A 17,572-nucleotide genomic window follows, 5' to 3' on the forward strand; every position below is an offset into this window, starting at 1 on the left:
GCAGGAGTCACTGGATCAGGAGTCCTGACCGATTATTTCCCCTCTGCCCCCACCCTGAGGTGCTGACATCAGTGGTACCACCCCTACCAGCGTGCCAGCCAAGGGCATTAGGATTGAACCTGGAACCTCCAGCTTTTTATGCTTCACTGCCACACTAGGCAGCACATTTAGTCACGCGGCCATCGGTATAGCTTGTATTTCTGCTTATGGCAGGTCTGCCCGGCACCTTGTGTCAGCCTTGGCTTAGTGGTAGAAACAGGTCCAGAACTGAGGCGAGGTAACCCCCACCTGAGTGATGGAAAGCTTTGGGAACCAAAGGGGTAGAAATTGGAATTGGTGTTGTTATTTTGGGCATAAAATGTGTGTAAAGCGTACCAATTTAGCAGTGGGACAGTCTGCGCCCAACCTGTGCAGGCATTAATCCCACTGCTAAATTGGGCCATTATTTGAGGCATCTCCATTAAATTCGGCCCGTTGAAAGACTCCCATCGAGATATTCATTGGCAATGGGCGGGGCAGGTTTGGGACATTCCTTGCTCGGGATTCTTCAATGACCCCACGAACCATCAACTCCAGGTAAGTTTAAAAGTTATTTATTGTTGAAAAATAAACCCATCCCGTGGAGCCAGGAGGAGATCTGCCCTGACTCCACAGGGATCACGATCGGCGACCCACCCACCCACCCCCTCCAGATCCCAATCTAACTCCCCCTCCCCACCCGGGACTTACCCTAGGGCCACTGCCGGTGAGGCAGAAAGACCGACATTGATCATGTCGCTCAAGCAAGTTGCCTCTGGAGGCGAGTTCAATGCTGGAAAGGCTAATGAGGCCCGAGGAATCATTTTCATTGATCCTCAGGCCTCTTGGATCGGGCGGGCATTAGTCACCTCATTTCTCGGTCCATAGGTTCAAAGTCACCTGTTCCTCCCAAGCCACACTACGCTTACCACATGTCATGTCTCAAATTAGTCATAGACTGTGTCCCAAATTGTCAATTCCTGAAGGAAATATAATTTGCATTTGAATGAATCTATACTAACTGCTTCCACCATCTCCCAAAGGAGCCTTTCCATAGATTGACCACTCGCTCACTGAAATGTTGTTTCCGCAATTTGTATTTACCGCCCTTCGAGTGCTGGCCTTGTCCTCTGCTTCCACTGTTATGGATGTTGTGTTCCGAACACAGATGAGACTGCACACAGGGAGGTTAAAGTAACAGTGACCTCAGTCTTTATTAAGACACTCCAGAGTGAGTAACAGGCCTTAGGGGCCGGCTTATATACAGTGCTCCCAAGGGGTGCTGGGATCCCTTGGGACTTCAGGGAATGCACTCCCTGGTGGCGGAACATGGGAGTGCATGCTTTACAGATACACAACATCACTTCCCCCCCCAAAGTCAAAGTGAAAACTATTTACAAGGTGAGGCAGTCGGGAGCCTTTCTTTCCCTGGTGAACCGACTCTGTACAAATGTCTGTTCTGGTGTGTTGGCTGTGCCCTCGCTGGGCTGGCGTGTTGTTGGCCCTGCAGGGCTGCTGGGTGAGCCTGGCCTTGCTGGGCTGTTGGGCATGATGGGTTCGATTTCCTGGTCCGACGTGGTGTCGTTGATCCTTTGGGTGTGTGTTGTGGGCTCGAAAAAGGTTGTGTCTGCTGTGGGTTGTTCAGGGCAGTCTGTGAACCGCAGCCTCGTTTGGTCCAGGTGCTTTCTGCAAATTTGTCCATTGTCTAGTTTGACTACAAACACGCTACTCCCTTATTTAGCTATCACCATGCCCACGATCCACTTGGGACCGTGTCCATAGTTTAGCACATACACAGGGTCATTCAGATCAATTTTCCGTGACACAGTGGCGCGAACATCATTTATATTTTGTTGCTGCCGCCTGCTCTCTACTTGATCATGCAGGTTGGGGTGAACCAGCGAGAGTCTTGTTTTAAATGTCCTTTTCATGAGTAGCTCAGCCGGGGGCACCCCTGTCAGCGAGTGGGGTCTCGTGCGGTAACTGAGCAATACTCGGGACAGGCTGGTTTGGAGTGAGCCTTCTGTGACTCGTTTAAGGCTCTGTTTGATGGTTTGTACTGCCCGCTCTGCCTGCCCATTGGAGGCTGGTTTAAACGGGGCCGAGGTGACATGTTTGATCCCACTATGGGTCATGAATTCTTTAAATTCGGCACTGGTGAAACATGGCCCGTTGTCACTGACCAGTATGTCAGGCAGACCGTGGGTGGTAAACATGGCCCTCAGGCTTTCAATGGTGGCGGTGGCGGTGCTTCCCGACATTATTTCACATTCAATCCATTTTGAAAAAGCATCCACCACCACCAGGAACATTTTACTGAGAAACGGGCCCGCATAGTCGACATGGATCCTCGACCATGGTCTGGAGGGCCAGGACCACAAACTTAGTGGTGCCTCTCTGGGCGCGTTGCTCAACTGAGCACATACTCTGCATTGCCGTACACAGGACTCTAAGTCAGAATCGATACCGGGCCACCACACGTGGGATCTGGCTATCGCTTTCATCATTACTATACCAGGATGCGTGCTGTGGAGATCCGAGATGAACGTCTCCCTGCTCTTTTTGGGTAGCACTACGTTGTTACCCCACAACAGGCAGTCTGCCTGAATGGACAGCTCGTCCTTTCGCCGCTGGAACGGCTTGATTAGCTTTTGCATTTCAACGGGGATGCTGGCCCAGCTCCCATGCAGTACAAAGTTTTTTACTAGGAACAGCAGAGGATCTTGGTTGGTCCAAGTCCTAATCTGGCGGGCTGTGACAGGTGATTTATCATTTTCAAACGCTTCCATGACCATCAACAAGTCTGCGGGCTGCGCCACCATCAACAAGTTTGCAGACTGCTCCATTTCCACCCCTGTGGTGGGCAATGGTAACCGAATGAGAGCATCCGCACAGTTCTCGGTGCCTGGCCTGTGGCGGATGGTATAGTTATACGCTGATAGCGCGAGTGCCCACCTTTGTATGTGGGCTGAGGCATTAGTATTTATCCCCTTGTTTTCTGCGAACGGGGATATGAGTGGCTTGTGATCGGTTTCCAGCTCAAATTTGAGACCAAACAGGTACTGATGCATTTTCTTTACCCCAAAGATACAAGCTAATGCCTCTTTCTCAATCATGCTGTAGGCCCTCTCGGCCTTAGACAAACTCCTGGAAGCATAGGCGACAGGTTGCAACTTCACCACAATGTTAGCTTGTTGTAATACACACCCGACTCCGTACGACGACGCATCACATGCTAGCACAAGTCTTTTACACGGGTTATACAATACAAGCAGCTTGTTGGAGCATAAAATGTTTCTGGCTTTCTCAAAAGCAATGACTTGGTTTTTTCCCCATACCCAGTTCTCATCTTTACGCAATAACACATGTAGGGGCTCTAAGAGGGAGCTTAACCCCCCTAGGAAGTTACCAAAATAGTTGAAGAGTCTCAGGAACGACCGCAGCTCCGTGACGTTGTGTGGCCTGGTCGCGTTCCTGATAGCCTCTGTCTTGGTGTCTGTGGGCCGAATGCCATCCACCGCGATCTTTCTCCCCAAAACCTCCACTTCTGTTGCCATGAAGACCGCAGCCCTACGCGATCCAGTCGCTGGAGGACTTCCTCCAGGTTTTGTAGGTGCTCGACGGTGTCCCGACCCGTGACCAATATGTCATCATGAAAAACCACCGTGCGTGGTACCGACTTGAGTAGGCTCTCCATGTTTCTCTGGAAGATCGCTGCAGCCGACCGATTTCCAAACGGGCATCTGTTGTAGATGAACAGTCCCTTGTGCGTGTTGATGCAGGTAAGGCCCTTCGAAGATTCCTCCAGCGTCATGTAGTCCGAAGTCAGGTTGAGCTTGGTGAACGTCTTGCCTCCTGCCAGCGTCGCAAATACATCGTCTGCCTTAGGTAGCAGGTATTGGTCCTGTCGCGAGAAACGATTAATAGTTACTTTATAATCTCCGCAAATCCTGATCATGCCATCGCTTTTGAGTACTGCAACAATCGGGCTGGCCCACTCTCTGAATTCCACTGGGGAGATGATGCCCTCGCGTTGCAGCCTGTCCAGCTCGATTTCCACACTCTCCCTCATCATGTGAGGTACCGCTTGCGCCTTGTGGTAAATGGGTCGTGCCTCTGGGACCAAGTGGATCCGCATCTTCGTCCCGGAAAAGTTTCCAATGCCTGGCTCAAAAAGGGAAGGAAATTTGTTCAGACCCTGGGTATATGAGGCCTCATCGACATGTGATCGCGCTCGGATGTCATCCCAGTTCCAGCGGATTTTGCCCAGCCAGCTCCTTCCAAGCAGTGTGGGGCCATCGCCTGGGACAATCCAGAGCGGGTCCGTGCCCTCGTAGGTGACCTTGACCATGGCACTGCCCAGGACAGTGATAAGCTCTTTGGTGTACATTCTCAGTTTTGTGTGGATGGGGCTCAGGGCTGGTCTGAGTGCCTTGTTGCACCACAGTTTCTCAAACATCTTTTTACTCATGACGGATTGGCTAGCGTCAGTGTCCTGTTCCATAGCTACGGATAAGCCATTCAATTTTACGTTTAGCATTATAGGAGAACATTTCATCGAAAATGTGTGCACCCCGTGTACTTCAGCATCTGCCACCTCTCTCTGATGCTCAAAATTGCTTTGATCCACCATGGACCGATCTTCCTCTGCCACGTGGTGGTTAGCTGGTTTTGCAGAGCTTGCAGCTCGTCTGCAAGCTCGTTGGAGGTGCCCCATTGTTCCACAGCTCTTGCAAGTGGCATGAATAGGCTGAATGGAAGCCTGCACAACACCAACAATGTGTGAATTGCCTTGCATTCATCCTTTGTTGCCGACTCTGAGTCATCTGAGGCCTGCTGGCAGTTGCAGACTCATGGTTTCTGCCCTGTACATTTCTGCTCGTAAGCACAGTTCCAGTTAATTTATGAACATTGCTAGCACTTGTGTGCTGAGAAATTTGTTTGATATCACTGGTGGACATAAACGTTTGTGCTATCGCAATGGCCTCACTGAGGGTCGGTGTCTCTACAGTCAAAAGTTTTCATAGGATGGTCTCGTGGCCAATGCCGAGTACAAAAAAGTCTCTGAACATTTGCTCCAGGTAGCCATCAAACTCATATTGTCCTGCAAGTTGCCTTAGCTCAGCAACGTAGCTCACCACTTCCTGACCTTCAGATTGCTGGTACGTATAGAACCGATACCTCGTCACGCTCTCCCTCGGGTTAAGATGCACCCAAACCAGTGTACACAGCTCCTGATATGACTTATCTGTGGGTTTCACCAGAGCCAGAAGATTTTTCATGAGGCTGTAGGTCGGTGCCCCGCAGACCGTGAGGAGGATCGCTCTCCTTTTTGCAGCGCTTCCTTCTCTGTCCAGCTCGTTGGCTACAAAGTACTGGTCTAGCCGTTCGATAGAGGCTTCCCAGTCCTCACCCTCTGAGAACTTCTCCAGGATGCCCACAGTTTGATGCATCTTTGCGTTGGATTTGTGCATTCGTCGCCAGTTGTTGTGTTCCTAAGACAGAAGAGACTGCACACAGGGAGGTTAAAGTAACAGTGACCTTAGTCTTTATTAAGACACTCCAGAGTGAGTAACAGGCCTTAGGGGCTGGCTTATATACAGTGCTCTCAAGGGATGCGCTCCCTGGTGGCGGAACATGGGAGTGCATGCTTTACAGATACACAACAATGGACATGGTAAACAGCTTGTCATGGTCGACATTATTTAGTTCCCTTTAGATTCCTTAAAACAGCAATCATATCGTCTCTCAACCTTCTCTTTCCCAGTGAGAACATGCCCAATTTACATAATCACTCCTCATAGCCCAAACCCTCCATCCCTCAATCATTCTGGTCGCTTTCTTTCTATATCCTTTCAAAAGCTACAATTTACAAGGTAAAGATGTGTGTGTTATATATATTAAACATAACTTGATATATTTACAATTCTTCCTCCTTATTTTACAGGACACGCAGATCGCTGACATCTTGGCCACTTCTGGGACCACAGTCACCGTCACCATCATGCCAAGTGCTATCTATGATCACATGGTGAAGAGGTAAGCAAATGAGTGCATTTGCACCAGATGCATATGAGTGTCAGCCGCGGCTCAGTGGTAGCATTCTTGCCTCAGAGTCACAAAGTTGTGGTGAGGAACAGGGGTGGGTACAGGCTGGGGAACACCAATCATTACCCACTGTGCTCACTGACCTACATGGGCTCCCAGTTCACCAACTCCTCATATTTAAAATTATTATGTTCAATTCTCTCCGTGGCCTTCCCCCTCCCTATCTCTGTAACCTCCTCCAGCCTTACACTCCGAGATCTCTGTGTTCCTCCAACTCTGGCTCCTTGTGCGTCCCCACTTCCTTCGCCCCACCATTGGTGGCCGTGCCTTCAGCTGCCTGGGCTGTAAGCTCTGGAATTCTCTCCCTAAATCTCTCCACTTCTCTCTCCTCCTTTAAGACACTCCTTAAAACCTACCTCTTTGACCAAGCTTTTGGTCACCTGTCCTAATGTCTCCTTCTTTGGTTCGGTGTCATTTTTTGTTTGATTACGCTCCTGTGAAACACCTTTGGACTCCATCCCTGCCTCTGGCACCTGTCTGAGGCTGAACCCAACCGTTTGCAACTTTGGCATCCTATTTGATCCTGAGATCAGGTTTCTACCCCAAACCTTCTCAATCACCAAAACCACCTACTTCCACCTCCGTAACATCGCGCAACTCTGCCCCCTGTCGCAGCTCATCTGCTGCTGAAACCCTCATCCATGCCTTTGTTACCTATAGACTTGACTATTCCAATGCTCTCCTGGCTGGCCTCCATCCCTGCACCCTCCTTAAACTTGAACTGATCCAAAACTGTGGAGCCCGTATCTTAACTCGCACCAAGTCCCGTTGACCCATCGCCCTTTTGCTGGTTGATCTACTTCGGCTGCCATTCAGCAACGTCTCGATTTTAAAAATTCTCATCCTGGTTTTCAAATCCTTCCATGGCCTCACCCCCTCCCACACTCTGCAAACTTCTCCCAGTCCTACAACCCTTAGAGATCTCTGGGCTCCTCAAATTCTAGCCTCTTGCGCATCCCCAATTTACATCACTTTACCATTAGCGCCCATTCCATCAGCAGCTTAGGCCCCTAATCTCTGAAATTTCCTCCTTAAACCTCTTTGCCTCGCCCTCTCCTCCTTTTAAGATACTCTTTAAAACCTACCTCTTTGAACAAGCATTTGTTTACTGGTCCTAATATCTCCTTTTACAGCTCGGAGTCAAGTTTTGTTGGTTAATCGCTCCTCTGAAGTATCTTGGGACATTTTACTACATTAAAGGCACAATATAAATACAAATGTTTGTTGTTTGCAGATGTTGCTCAGGTCTGATCCACACGTATGTTCTTCCTACAGGATGTCCTCGGGCATTGTGTCCCTGATGGATCACTCCACCCCTGAGGTGTAACAGTCGGTTCCACAGAATTCTCTCCCAAGTTGTTCACAACAGTGATCCAATGTGGAACTGTCTAGTCTGCGATCTCCCCTAAAATAAGCAATTGCATTTCCGTTCTGTTCTTCTCTCACCTGTATATTGTGCTGATGTTTCAATTCCTGAAGGGTGTGTGCATTGATCCATGTTTTATTCTGTTTATTGCATAGTTCTCTATGATCAGCCCCCTGTGTCCTATCCTGCGACTCTCTCCACCATATTTAAAAGTTCTTGGGGTTAATCTCTCAATGTGAATGCTATAATGTAATTGTGGGACAAATTAATCCTTCAAACTGTCGGGAAAGGTGACTGCTGAGGGCACTGGTTTGCAAATAGAATCATAGATCGAGATCCATTAAAAATTGTAAAAAAAATCTTGGGAGTCCGATGTAACAAGAATGCTACATAGCATATTGTAAACATCGTAAGAAATAGGAGCAGTAGGCCATACGGCCCCTTGAGCCTGCTCCGCCATTCAATAAGATCATGGCTGATCTGATCATGGACTCAGTTCCACTTCCCTGCCCGCTCACCATAACCCTTTATCCCATTATCGTTTAAGAAACTGTCTATTTCTGTCTTAAATTTATTCAATGTCCCAGCTTCCACAGCTCTCAGGCAGCGAATTCCACAGATTTACAACCCTCTGAGAAGTAATTTCTCCTCATCTCTGTTTTAAATGGACAGCCCCTTATTCGAAGATCATGCCCTCTAGTTCTAGTCTCCCCATCAGTGGAAACATCCTCTCTGCATCCACCTTGTCAAGCCGCCTCATAATCTTATATATTTCGATAAGATCACCTCTCATTCTTCTGAATTCCAATGAGTAGAGGCCCAACCTACTCAACCTTTCATCATAAGTCAACCCACTCACCCCCAGAATCAACCTAGTTGAACCTTCTCTGAACTGCCTCCACAGCAAGTATATCCTTTCGTAAATATGGAAACCAAAACTGCACGCAGTATTCCAGGTGTGGCCTCACCAATACCCTGTATAGCTGTAATAAGACTTCCCTGCTTTTACATGCCATCCCCTTTGCAATAAAGGCCAAGATGCCACCTTGGTCATTAGCTGACAGAACCCCAATCAGAACACTGAAATTATATCACATGACCAGTAATACTCTCACTGGGGACCTAGCTTTTGGTCAGAGTCACACCAGCTGGAGCTCTGTATTAGGGAAAAAAATTAAACTTGCAAACCAAGTTCCCACTTAAAACAATTCTAACTATGTCTGAACTTAGTGAGTAGCTGCACAAGGCACAGTTCAATTTTACTCGACCTTTTGCATTTGTTACATGTATTAAACAGGAGAATGTAAACTCCAGGATGGTTAATGGAAGGGCGAGGCTGGCTCGCTTGTGACCAGAGAGGGCACGACTTGTGAGTCAGGTGTAAGTTCAGCCTCTCCTCATCCGCTGGAGATCTCGCAGCGCCTCTGTCCCTAGCTGCTGGTGGCTGCAGACATTGTGGGGACTGTGCATGGCCCTGCTGGAGTATGCGGGGTGACGGGCACATCTCAAAGGCCTGACTAGCCACTGGGGGGAGGGTTTGTAGCAGTTGACCCATCTTATGCAGGGGTCAAGGCCATTATCGCGGTCTGAATCCTCCTAGCCTGGAGCCCACTTCTTGTTGCTTCTAAGTATAGTGGCCTCCAAGGTAACGCGGAGTCCTTGGAACTCCGTGCCCTTGTCCCAGAGGGCTTGGCTCACTCCCAATGCTCTGTGAATGCTGGCAGTGTTGCCCAGGACCTGGTGGCTCCGGGTCCCAGTCAGTTTTCCAGCCAGGTGTGAGTGGAAGAGGTATGGAATGAGACCCATCTAATGTGGCCCTATTCCATCAACGGCTGACTCAAAAACTTTACATTTCCAGACATTTTATGGCCGGAATCAGGGACCACGGTCACGGGCAAGAGACCCAGTCACACATACACTCATGGACACACACAGCACTGCTCTGGAACAGACTGAGAGGGCAAACACCTTGATTCCACCCTGGATACAGGTGACGCAGCTTTTCCCAAAGGCCCTGGTGAGGGCAAAGGGTTAAAAGGGGCCAGATTTGGACATTGGCTGCTGCGTTTCTGACAACGGCAACTACACTTCAAAAAGTACTTCATTGGTTGTAAAGTGCTCTGGGGTGTCCTGAAGTTATGAACGGCGCTATAGAAATGCATCTTCTTGAGGCCAACTCTGAGCTGAGACTGCGACACTTTTGGTCCGTCCGGAAGGAGAAACTCGCCCAGCTCCCTTCTCACCTGCTCAACGACCCTTTGTGCAATTCCAGTATTTTCTGTCGCGATTTCGGGTTCCCTGGATTTGTTTTCCGCAGTGAATACACAAGGTGCCCGGAGTTTTCATGTGTTTTATTTCATGTACAGTTCACCCTGATTGCTACAGCTTCAGTGATACAGGAGATGAGTGGAACACGGTGGGGAATGGAGGCCTTTGATCATCCGTCAGACAGGAATGAGATCGGGTGTCACCTTGCTTCAGAGCAAGAGTCAGCCCCTCACCGTCAGTGCCCCACACTCTCACACACCGAACATGGACACAGACACCAAACAAAGACATCATCGGACGAGATAACCACTGACACGTTTCTGGCCAGAACACTGGGCGCCTGCCTGGAGAAGCAAACCCAGCAAGGAGCACACTGGGGAGGTGGTCCCTGCGGAACCTGGGGGGGGGGGGAACACACCATCGCCTCCAAGTCACACGCCGTGCCGACTTACACACACGCAATCGGGACTCCTTCCTGGTGATTGGCTCCATCTCCCGGGGTTCGTTTCCCCAACACCACCACCAATGGACTGCCCATGGACCAAGGCGGCCCACCACCAACACCGCCTTCTCACAGCAACTGGGAAATTGGGCAATAAATGCCAGCCTTGCTAGCGCCGCCCACATCCCAAGAATGAATTAAGAAAAAACACTAGAGCAGAAATGTGGAAAATGCAATTACCTTCCATTACCTTAAGTTGATTTAGAGCGGCCCTCTGTTTGGATGTCTAAAAAGTACAGTTGTATACCCAATAAACAGGGCTCACTGCACAGGTAGATTTTTGAGCTGATAAATCAGAAATACACAGAATCACTCGCTGAACGCCTCTCTGATGTGGGCCTGAATTTGTTGTAAATGGGTCCACTCGCTCATTCACACTCTCTGGGCTGTTAACTATTTGCTCTCTTACTCTCGGCAGGTGTCCCACTATATAAAATTGTTATTAAAAAGACTGATGAGCTAGTACCACTAACATTCTCCCCTCCTTGCCTGAAGGCACCGACTCTTGTTGGGTTCCACATCCACAGGCACCTAATACTCCTCACTATCTCACCCAAGCGGCCATTCCCCGAGCATGGGATGGACTGTGAGTCTATTCAATCATGGGGGTGGGGGCGTTCGAAGCCTACCCCCCCCTCCAAACCTGTCAACTGCCCATCAAGGGTAACTAGATACGATAAGGATCCCAGGCGGTGGCTGATCCTGCCCCCTCCCTATCCCCAGGGCATTGGAGCAATTGGAGTCCCTTTACCAGTAACCCAACAGTTAATCTAGCATAGGGATTGAAGTCGGGCCTATCCTAAGGGAAGAAATTGGGTGCATGTGTGCTTCCTGTTAGCACCCTGGGGGTCACTAACGGGCGATAAATGCCTTTGTGACCAGGCGTGGCACTGACGTCGACTGCCGCCAGTTTAGTTTAGCGGCGGCACTGCGTCATTGCGTCCCGATCTCCTGCGCCCGGAGATCGGCGTGCGCATCGCCCCAGACCCAAAATTCATTTCCATCCCCTGCAGCAGCACCGATGAAAGCACTGACAGCTGCAGGAGGCATGGATCGGGCGGCCGGTCACTACAGGGGGCGATGAGTAAAGGTGAGGTGATCGAAATAAAAAAAAAAACACCTGTCTCGTTTTTACCGTGGGTTCCTGCCCGCGATCAGTCAGCCCATCACTGCTTGAGCATTGGGCTGATCGCACAAGTTCGCAGCTCCCTGGATGCTCCAGGTCGGGCCCCTTCATAATGCACAGCCTGCAGCGATGGCCCTTCTCTTTAAGGGAGGGAAGGAGCCTTTGAACGTGGCAGCGTGGCATGGCCCAGTGTGCACCCTGCCGAGGCCTCCACTTCACCTGCTCTGTTAGTGCTCTGGGAAGGAAGTGGAGTGTTTAATTTAGCGCTCTGGGAAGGAAGTGGAGTGTTTAATTTAGCGCTCTGGGAAGGAAGTGGAGTGTTTAATTTAGCGCTCTGGGAAGGAAGTGGAGTGTTTAATTTAGCGCTCTGGGAAGGAAGTGGAGTGTTTAATTTAGCGCTCTGGGAAGGAAGTGGAGTGTTTAATTTAGCGCTCTGGGAAGGAAGTGGAGTGTTTAATTTAGCGCTCTGGGAAGGAAGTGGACTGTTTAATTTAGCGCTCTGGGAAGGAAGTGGACTGTTTAATTTAGCGCTCTGGGAAGGAAGTGGAGTGTTTAATTTAGCGCTCTGGGAAGGAAGTGGAGTGTTTAATTTAGCGCTCTGGGAAGGAAGTGGACTGTTTAATTTAGCGCTCTGGGAAGGAAGTGGAGTGTTTAATTTAGCGCTCTGGGAAGGAGTGGAGTGTTTAATTTAGCGCTCTGGGAAGGAAGTGGAGTGTTTAATTTAGCGCTCTGGGAAGGAAGTGGACTGTTTAATTTAGCGCTCTGGGAAGGAGTGGAGTGTTTAATTTAGCGCTCTGGGAAGGAAGTGGAGTGTTAAATTTAGCGCTCTGGGAAGGAAGTGGACTGTTTAATTTAGCGCTCTGGGAAGGAAGTGGAGTGTTTAATTTAGCGCTCTGGGAAGGAAGTGGAGTGTTTAATTTAGCGCTCTGGGAAGGAAGTGGAGTGTTTAATTTAGCGCTCTGGGAAGGAAGTGGAGTGTTTAATTTAGCGCTCTGGGAAGGAAGTGGAGTGTTTAATTTAGCGCTCTGGGAAGGAAGTGGAGTGTTTAATTTAGCGCTCTGGGAAGGAAGTGGAGTGTTTAATTTAGCGCTCTGGGAAGGAAGTGGAGTGTTTAATTTAGCGCTCTGGGAAGGAAGTGGAGTGTTTAATTTAGCGCTCTGGGAAGGAAGTGGACTGTTTAATTTAGCGCTCTGGGAAGGAAGTGGACTGTTTAATTTAGCGCTCTGGGAAGGAAGTGGACTGTTTAATTTAGCGCTCTGGGAAGGAAGTGGAGTGTTTAATTTAGCGCTCTGGGAAGGAAGTGGACTGTTTAATTTAGCGCTCTGGGAAGGAAGTGGACTGTTTAATTTAGCGCTCTGGGAAGGAAGTGGAGTGTTTAATTTAGCGCTCTGGGAAGGAAGTGGACTGTTTAATTTAGCGCTCTGGGAAGGAAGTGGAGTGTTTAATTTAGCGCTCTGGGAAGGAGTGGAGTGTTTAATTTAGCGCTCTGGGAAGGAAGTGGAGTGTTTAATTTAGCGCTCTGGGAAGGAAGTGGACTGTTTAATTTAGCGCTCTGGGAAGGAAGTGGAGTGTTTAATTTAGCGCTCTGGGAAGGAAGTGGAGTGTTTAATTTAGCGCTCTGGGAAGGAGTGGAGTGGAAGGAAGTGGAGTGTTTAATTTAGCGCTCTGGGAAGGAAGTGGACTGTTTAATTTAGCGCTCTGGGAAGGAAGTGGAGTGTTTAATTTAGCGCTCTGGGAAGGAAGTGGAGTGTTTAATTTAGCGCTCTGGGAAGGAAGTGGAGTGTTTAATTTAGCGCTCTGGGAAGGAAGTGGAGTGTTTAATTTAGCGCTCTGGGAAGGAAGTGGAGTGTTTAATTTAGCGCTCTGGGAAGGAAGTGGAGTGTTTAATTTAGCGCTCTGGGAAGGAAGTGGACTGTTTAATTTAGCGCTCTGGGAAGGAAGTGGAGTGTTTAATTTAGCGCTCTGGGAAGGAAGTGGAGTGTTTAATTTAGTGCTCTGGGAAGGAAGTGGAGTGTTTAATTTAGCGCTCTGGGAAGGAAGTGGAGTGTTTAATTTAGCGCTCTGGGAAGGAAGTGGAGCGTTTGATTTAGCGCTCCACATCCTTCTTAGAGCACCAATGGCAATTTTTTAAAAACTTGCAATCGCTGGCGCTAACTTTTCAAACTTAAAAAAATTAGTGCCCCAATCGGAACGATAGTGATTTTCTCCCCTTAGTCTCTGCACGACCCTGGGTGATGCCGGTTCACTGATTCCTAGGAGAGTTGGTCTCTCGAGTATTTATGTTAAAAAATAATTTAAAGTTAGCACCAGTTCAAACAGTGGTGGGCTTGCTGGCTGGGTCTGTGCAACATTCCGTGAAAGAATCCACAGGAAAATATTAGGAATTAAATCCTCAGCTTTTACAGTCTGGTTCTGCGGAGGTGTTAGTGAATGATGAATTGGGTTAAGATTAAGACACTGATTTTTCACTCTTGGGTCTGAGTTCAAACTCAACTCAGACTGATTCGATTTCAGTATCCCTCTTCTGCTGGTTATAAGGATAGTTAAGAACAGGGAAGAGGTCATTCAGGCCCTCGAGCCTGCTCCGCCATTCTATTAGATCACGGCTCCTCTGTACCTCAACCCCATTTACCTGCCATTGCTCCATATCCTTCAATACCTTTACCTAACGTACATCTATCGATCTTAGCAGTGAAAGCTTCAATTGAACCCCACCATCCACCACCATTTGGGCGAGAGAATTCCAGATTTCCGCTACCCTTTGCGTGAAAAAGTGCTTCCTGACATCACCCCTAAAGGACCTCTCTCTAATTTTAAGATTATGTCATGTCATTCTTCATTCCCCCACCAAAGGGAATAGTTTCTCCATGTGTAACCTATGACATCCTCAATCAGATCCCACCCCCACCCCACCACAATCTTCTACACGCAAGGAAATATACGCCTAGTCTATGCAACCTGCCCTCGTAATGTAACTCTTTAAGCATCGGTAAGGGTTCAAACATGAAACGAGTTTGCGAGTCTCAATCCAGCTCTGAGACCAGATGTCAGTAATCCAGCACTAGCCGACAATGGGAGTCAAAGAAGGAGCAGGATGACTGGTGAGGTGGTGAGCTTTGGGCCTGAGGCACATTGTTGGGAGGGATCGGATCTCTCTCTCTCAGTGCAGATTGGTGAATTTACCCTAGTATTTAATCACTTGGGACCTGATGTGGGTGCCCTTTTCCACTTCCCAGCAGCATCGTACCTCACCTCGACCCGTGCAAAAACATCACAAAGTTAAATGTTATATAATAAATAAACAAATAAATAATGGGGTAGGCGCCACACAAGAGGGGAAGAGATGGACAAGCTGAGCGTTATATTAACTGCAATTACACAGCGATTCTCAGACACCTGGGATCAGGGCCACGATCACAAGTGACTGATGAACACCTGGATCGGCTCTGAACCGAGCCAACCCTTTCTAAATGAAAAGTTATTACGCTGAGCAAACTGTATCATTGCACCTGGCGGCCTGAAAGCAACATTTTGTAACAGTGCTGCTGGTGGAAATGTAAAAAAACTCTTAATACTTCGTCTTTAAATAACAATAACACCAATTATGGAGTCTTTGAAGTGCAGGCGAGATGGTCCCAGGAGTATCTGATGCAGTCGGTCTTTCACAGCCATGCAATGCAGAGTAAAGTCCCGGCTTCCAAACACTGGGTCACCTCTAGGTGTTATTTTTTTAATCGATATAATATATATGTGTGTGTGTGTATCGATGGTACAGACCACTGATTCGGTGGGTGAGAATGGTACAACTTGGTGCCTCACTGGGAAGGGATGGAGGAGAGGTACGACAGAGGTAAGGGGTGGGGTTGTGGGCTAGGATGGAGGGTGTTTAGGGGAGGGCGGGTTGGCGTTCAATCGGCGTAGGGACTGCAGGGCGAAGACGCAGCAACTCCGCAGTAAGACGCCGATGTTGTAGAGCGGCTGGGCGTTGCCTCGCTGGGTGCTGACGATCCAGGCCACGGTGGGGACAGCCGGCACAGTCACCGCCAGCAGGTCCACGATATAATAGCGGCTCCAGTGGGCCTCGCGGGTGGGAGCTACGACCACCGCTCCCGCCCTGGGCTCGACGACCACCGGGGGCGCCCCCGCTCCGGGAGTCTCGGCCACCGCAACCGCAGGAGCCGAGTGGGAGTCGCTCGGCCTCAGGTCCAGGGTCCCGCCGTGGCTCTCAAGAGTCTGATAGTCGGGGAGGGGCACCAGGCTCTCTGGCCCCGCGGCGAGGCCACCGGGGCTGCAGCTACGAGACCTCAGCACCTTCTCCGCTATCGCTTCCAAGTCAGGATCCCGGAGAGAGAAGTCGGTCTGGATGCCCTGCTCCCGGACAGCACCCATCTGGCCCCCGGTCACAGCGCTACTTCCCAGCGCCATACCGACAGGGCGCAGCTCAGCCCTACCGGCGAAGGCGGAGCCCTCGGCCGCGCGATCAATCCCGGAGGCGAGGGAGCCGCGGTGCGGGAAATCGGTGCCGTCAGCGCTCTGGAGGTTGGCCTCCTGCTCACTCAGCTTGGTGTAGGTGGAGCTGCGGGTCAGAGACTTGGCTGGGGAGCCGGAGGCTGACTGGGTGGCACCATCCTGGGCCAGCTCCATACTGTGCAGCAGCGTCTCCAGCTTCTTGTTCTGGATGTTGATGTCAATGAAGTACTTCTGAATGCCTTTGTCCTTCTCCACCAGGTTGTTCTTCACCGTGTCAATCACCTCCTTCAGCTGCTTGATCTCCTTCCTGGCCTCCTTCAGTGAGAGTTGGGCTTCCACACGGTGACACTCCTCCTCAATCCAGTCTTCCTGCATCCTGGAGAGCTGTGATTTCAGGTCCTCCACTTCCCCACCCCTGTGAAAACCGCAGGGACAACACGTCAGTCACTTATTACCAGTCATTAACTTTCATAGGAACAAAAGGAGGCCATTCAGCCCCCTCGAGCCTGTTCCGCCATTATAGAATCATAGAAGGGTTACAGCACAGAAGGAGGCCATTCGGCCATCGAGCTCATGCCAGCTCTTTGCAAGAGCACCTCAGCTAGTTCCACTCCCCCGCCCTTTCCCCGGAGCCCTGCAAATTTTTTTCTTTCAGATACTTATCCAATTCCCATTTGAAAGCCACGATTGAGTCTGTCTCCACCTCCTCTTCAGGCCGTGCATTCCAGATCCTAACCACTCGCTGCATAAAACGTTTTGTCTTACGTTGCCTTTGGTTCTTTTGCGAATCACCTTAAATCGGTGTCCTCTGGTTCTTGATCTTTTTGCCAATGGGAACCGTTTCTCTCTATTTCTCTTTATCTACTCTGTCAATCAATCAATCTACAATCAATTAGATCATGGCTGATCTGTACCTTAATTCCATTTACCCGCTTTCGCTCCATATCCCTTAATACTCTTACTGAACAAAAATCTATCGATCTCAGTCTTGAAAATTTCAATTGAACCCCAGTTTCCACAACTTTTTGGGGGAGAGAGTTCCAGATTCCCAGCACCCTTTGTGTGAAGAAGTGCTTCCTGACATCACCCCTGAGGGGCCTAGCTCTAATGTTAAGGTTACGCCCCCTCGTTCTGGAGACCTCCACCAGAGGAAAAAGTTTCTCGTTATCTACTCTATTGAATCCTTTTTTCATTTTGAACGCCTCGATTAGATCAGCCCTCAACCTCCTTAACTCAAGGCCAATGTTTATGCAACCTGTCCTCATTTTTAACCCATTCTGGTATAATTCTGATCGATCTGCGCTGTGCCCCCTCCAAGGCTAATCTATCCTTCCTGAGGTGCGGGGCCCAAGGCTCTGAACAACTGAAGCATCATTTCCTCACGTTTGTGTTTCAGCCCCCTTGAGATGTAAAGTCCAACACTCCATTAGCTTTTGTACCTGTGCATTAGCTTTTAGTGATTTGTATCCCTGGACACCCAAATCCCTTTTACTCCTCCACAGCTCCTAGACTGCCGCCGCATTCCGCCAACGCAAAACCCGCTTACGCGCATGGCGGGATTTCTGCCAAAGTTACAGTGACGGAGCGGGAAATTCTCCGAGGGAATTTCCGATGTATCTGTTTTGAAGCAATTCTGGAGATCAATTAGATGTTAACTGTTTCTCTGTGGACTGACAGCTTGTAAATCCCTGGCTCCTCCACAAGGTCAGAAGAA

General features: G+C 49.4%; 2 protein-coding genes across 2 annotated transcripts in view; one reads left to right on the top strand and one right to left on the bottom strand.

The window, feature by feature from the left end:
- LOC139277656 (syntenin-1-like) overlaps nucleotides 1-10,531 on the top strand; it is a 43,711-nt gene extending 33,180 nt beyond the window's left edge. The window contains exons 8-9 of the mRNA XM_070896414.1: nucleotides 5,966-6,057; nucleotides 7,402-10,531. Coding sequence (XP_070752515.1) covers nucleotides 5,966-6,057; nucleotides 7,402-7,453 — 144 coding nt within the window. The 3' untranslated portion in view covers nucleotides 7,454-10,531. The remainder of the gene's footprint in view (nucleotides 1-5,965; nucleotides 6,058-7,401) is intronic.
- Nucleotides 10,532-15,258: 4,727 nt separating this feature from the next.
- The window catches only part of LOC139277657 (syntaphilin-like), a 28,371-nt gene continuing 26,057 nt past the window's right edge, over nucleotides 15,259-17,572 (bottom strand). Inside the window, exon 5 of the mRNA XM_070896416.1 lies at nucleotides 15,259-16,273. Coding sequence (XP_070752517.1) covers nucleotides 15,259-16,273 — 1,015 coding nt within the window. The remainder of the gene's footprint in view (nucleotides 16,274-17,572) is intronic.

Source organism: Pristiophorus japonicus, chromosome 12, assembly GCF_044704955.1.
Source record: "Pristiophorus japonicus isolate sPriJap1 chromosome 12, sPriJap1.hap1, whole genome shotgun sequence".
Taxonomy (NCBI): Eukaryota; Metazoa; Chordata; class Chondrichthyes; family Pristiophoridae; genus Pristiophorus; species Pristiophorus japonicus.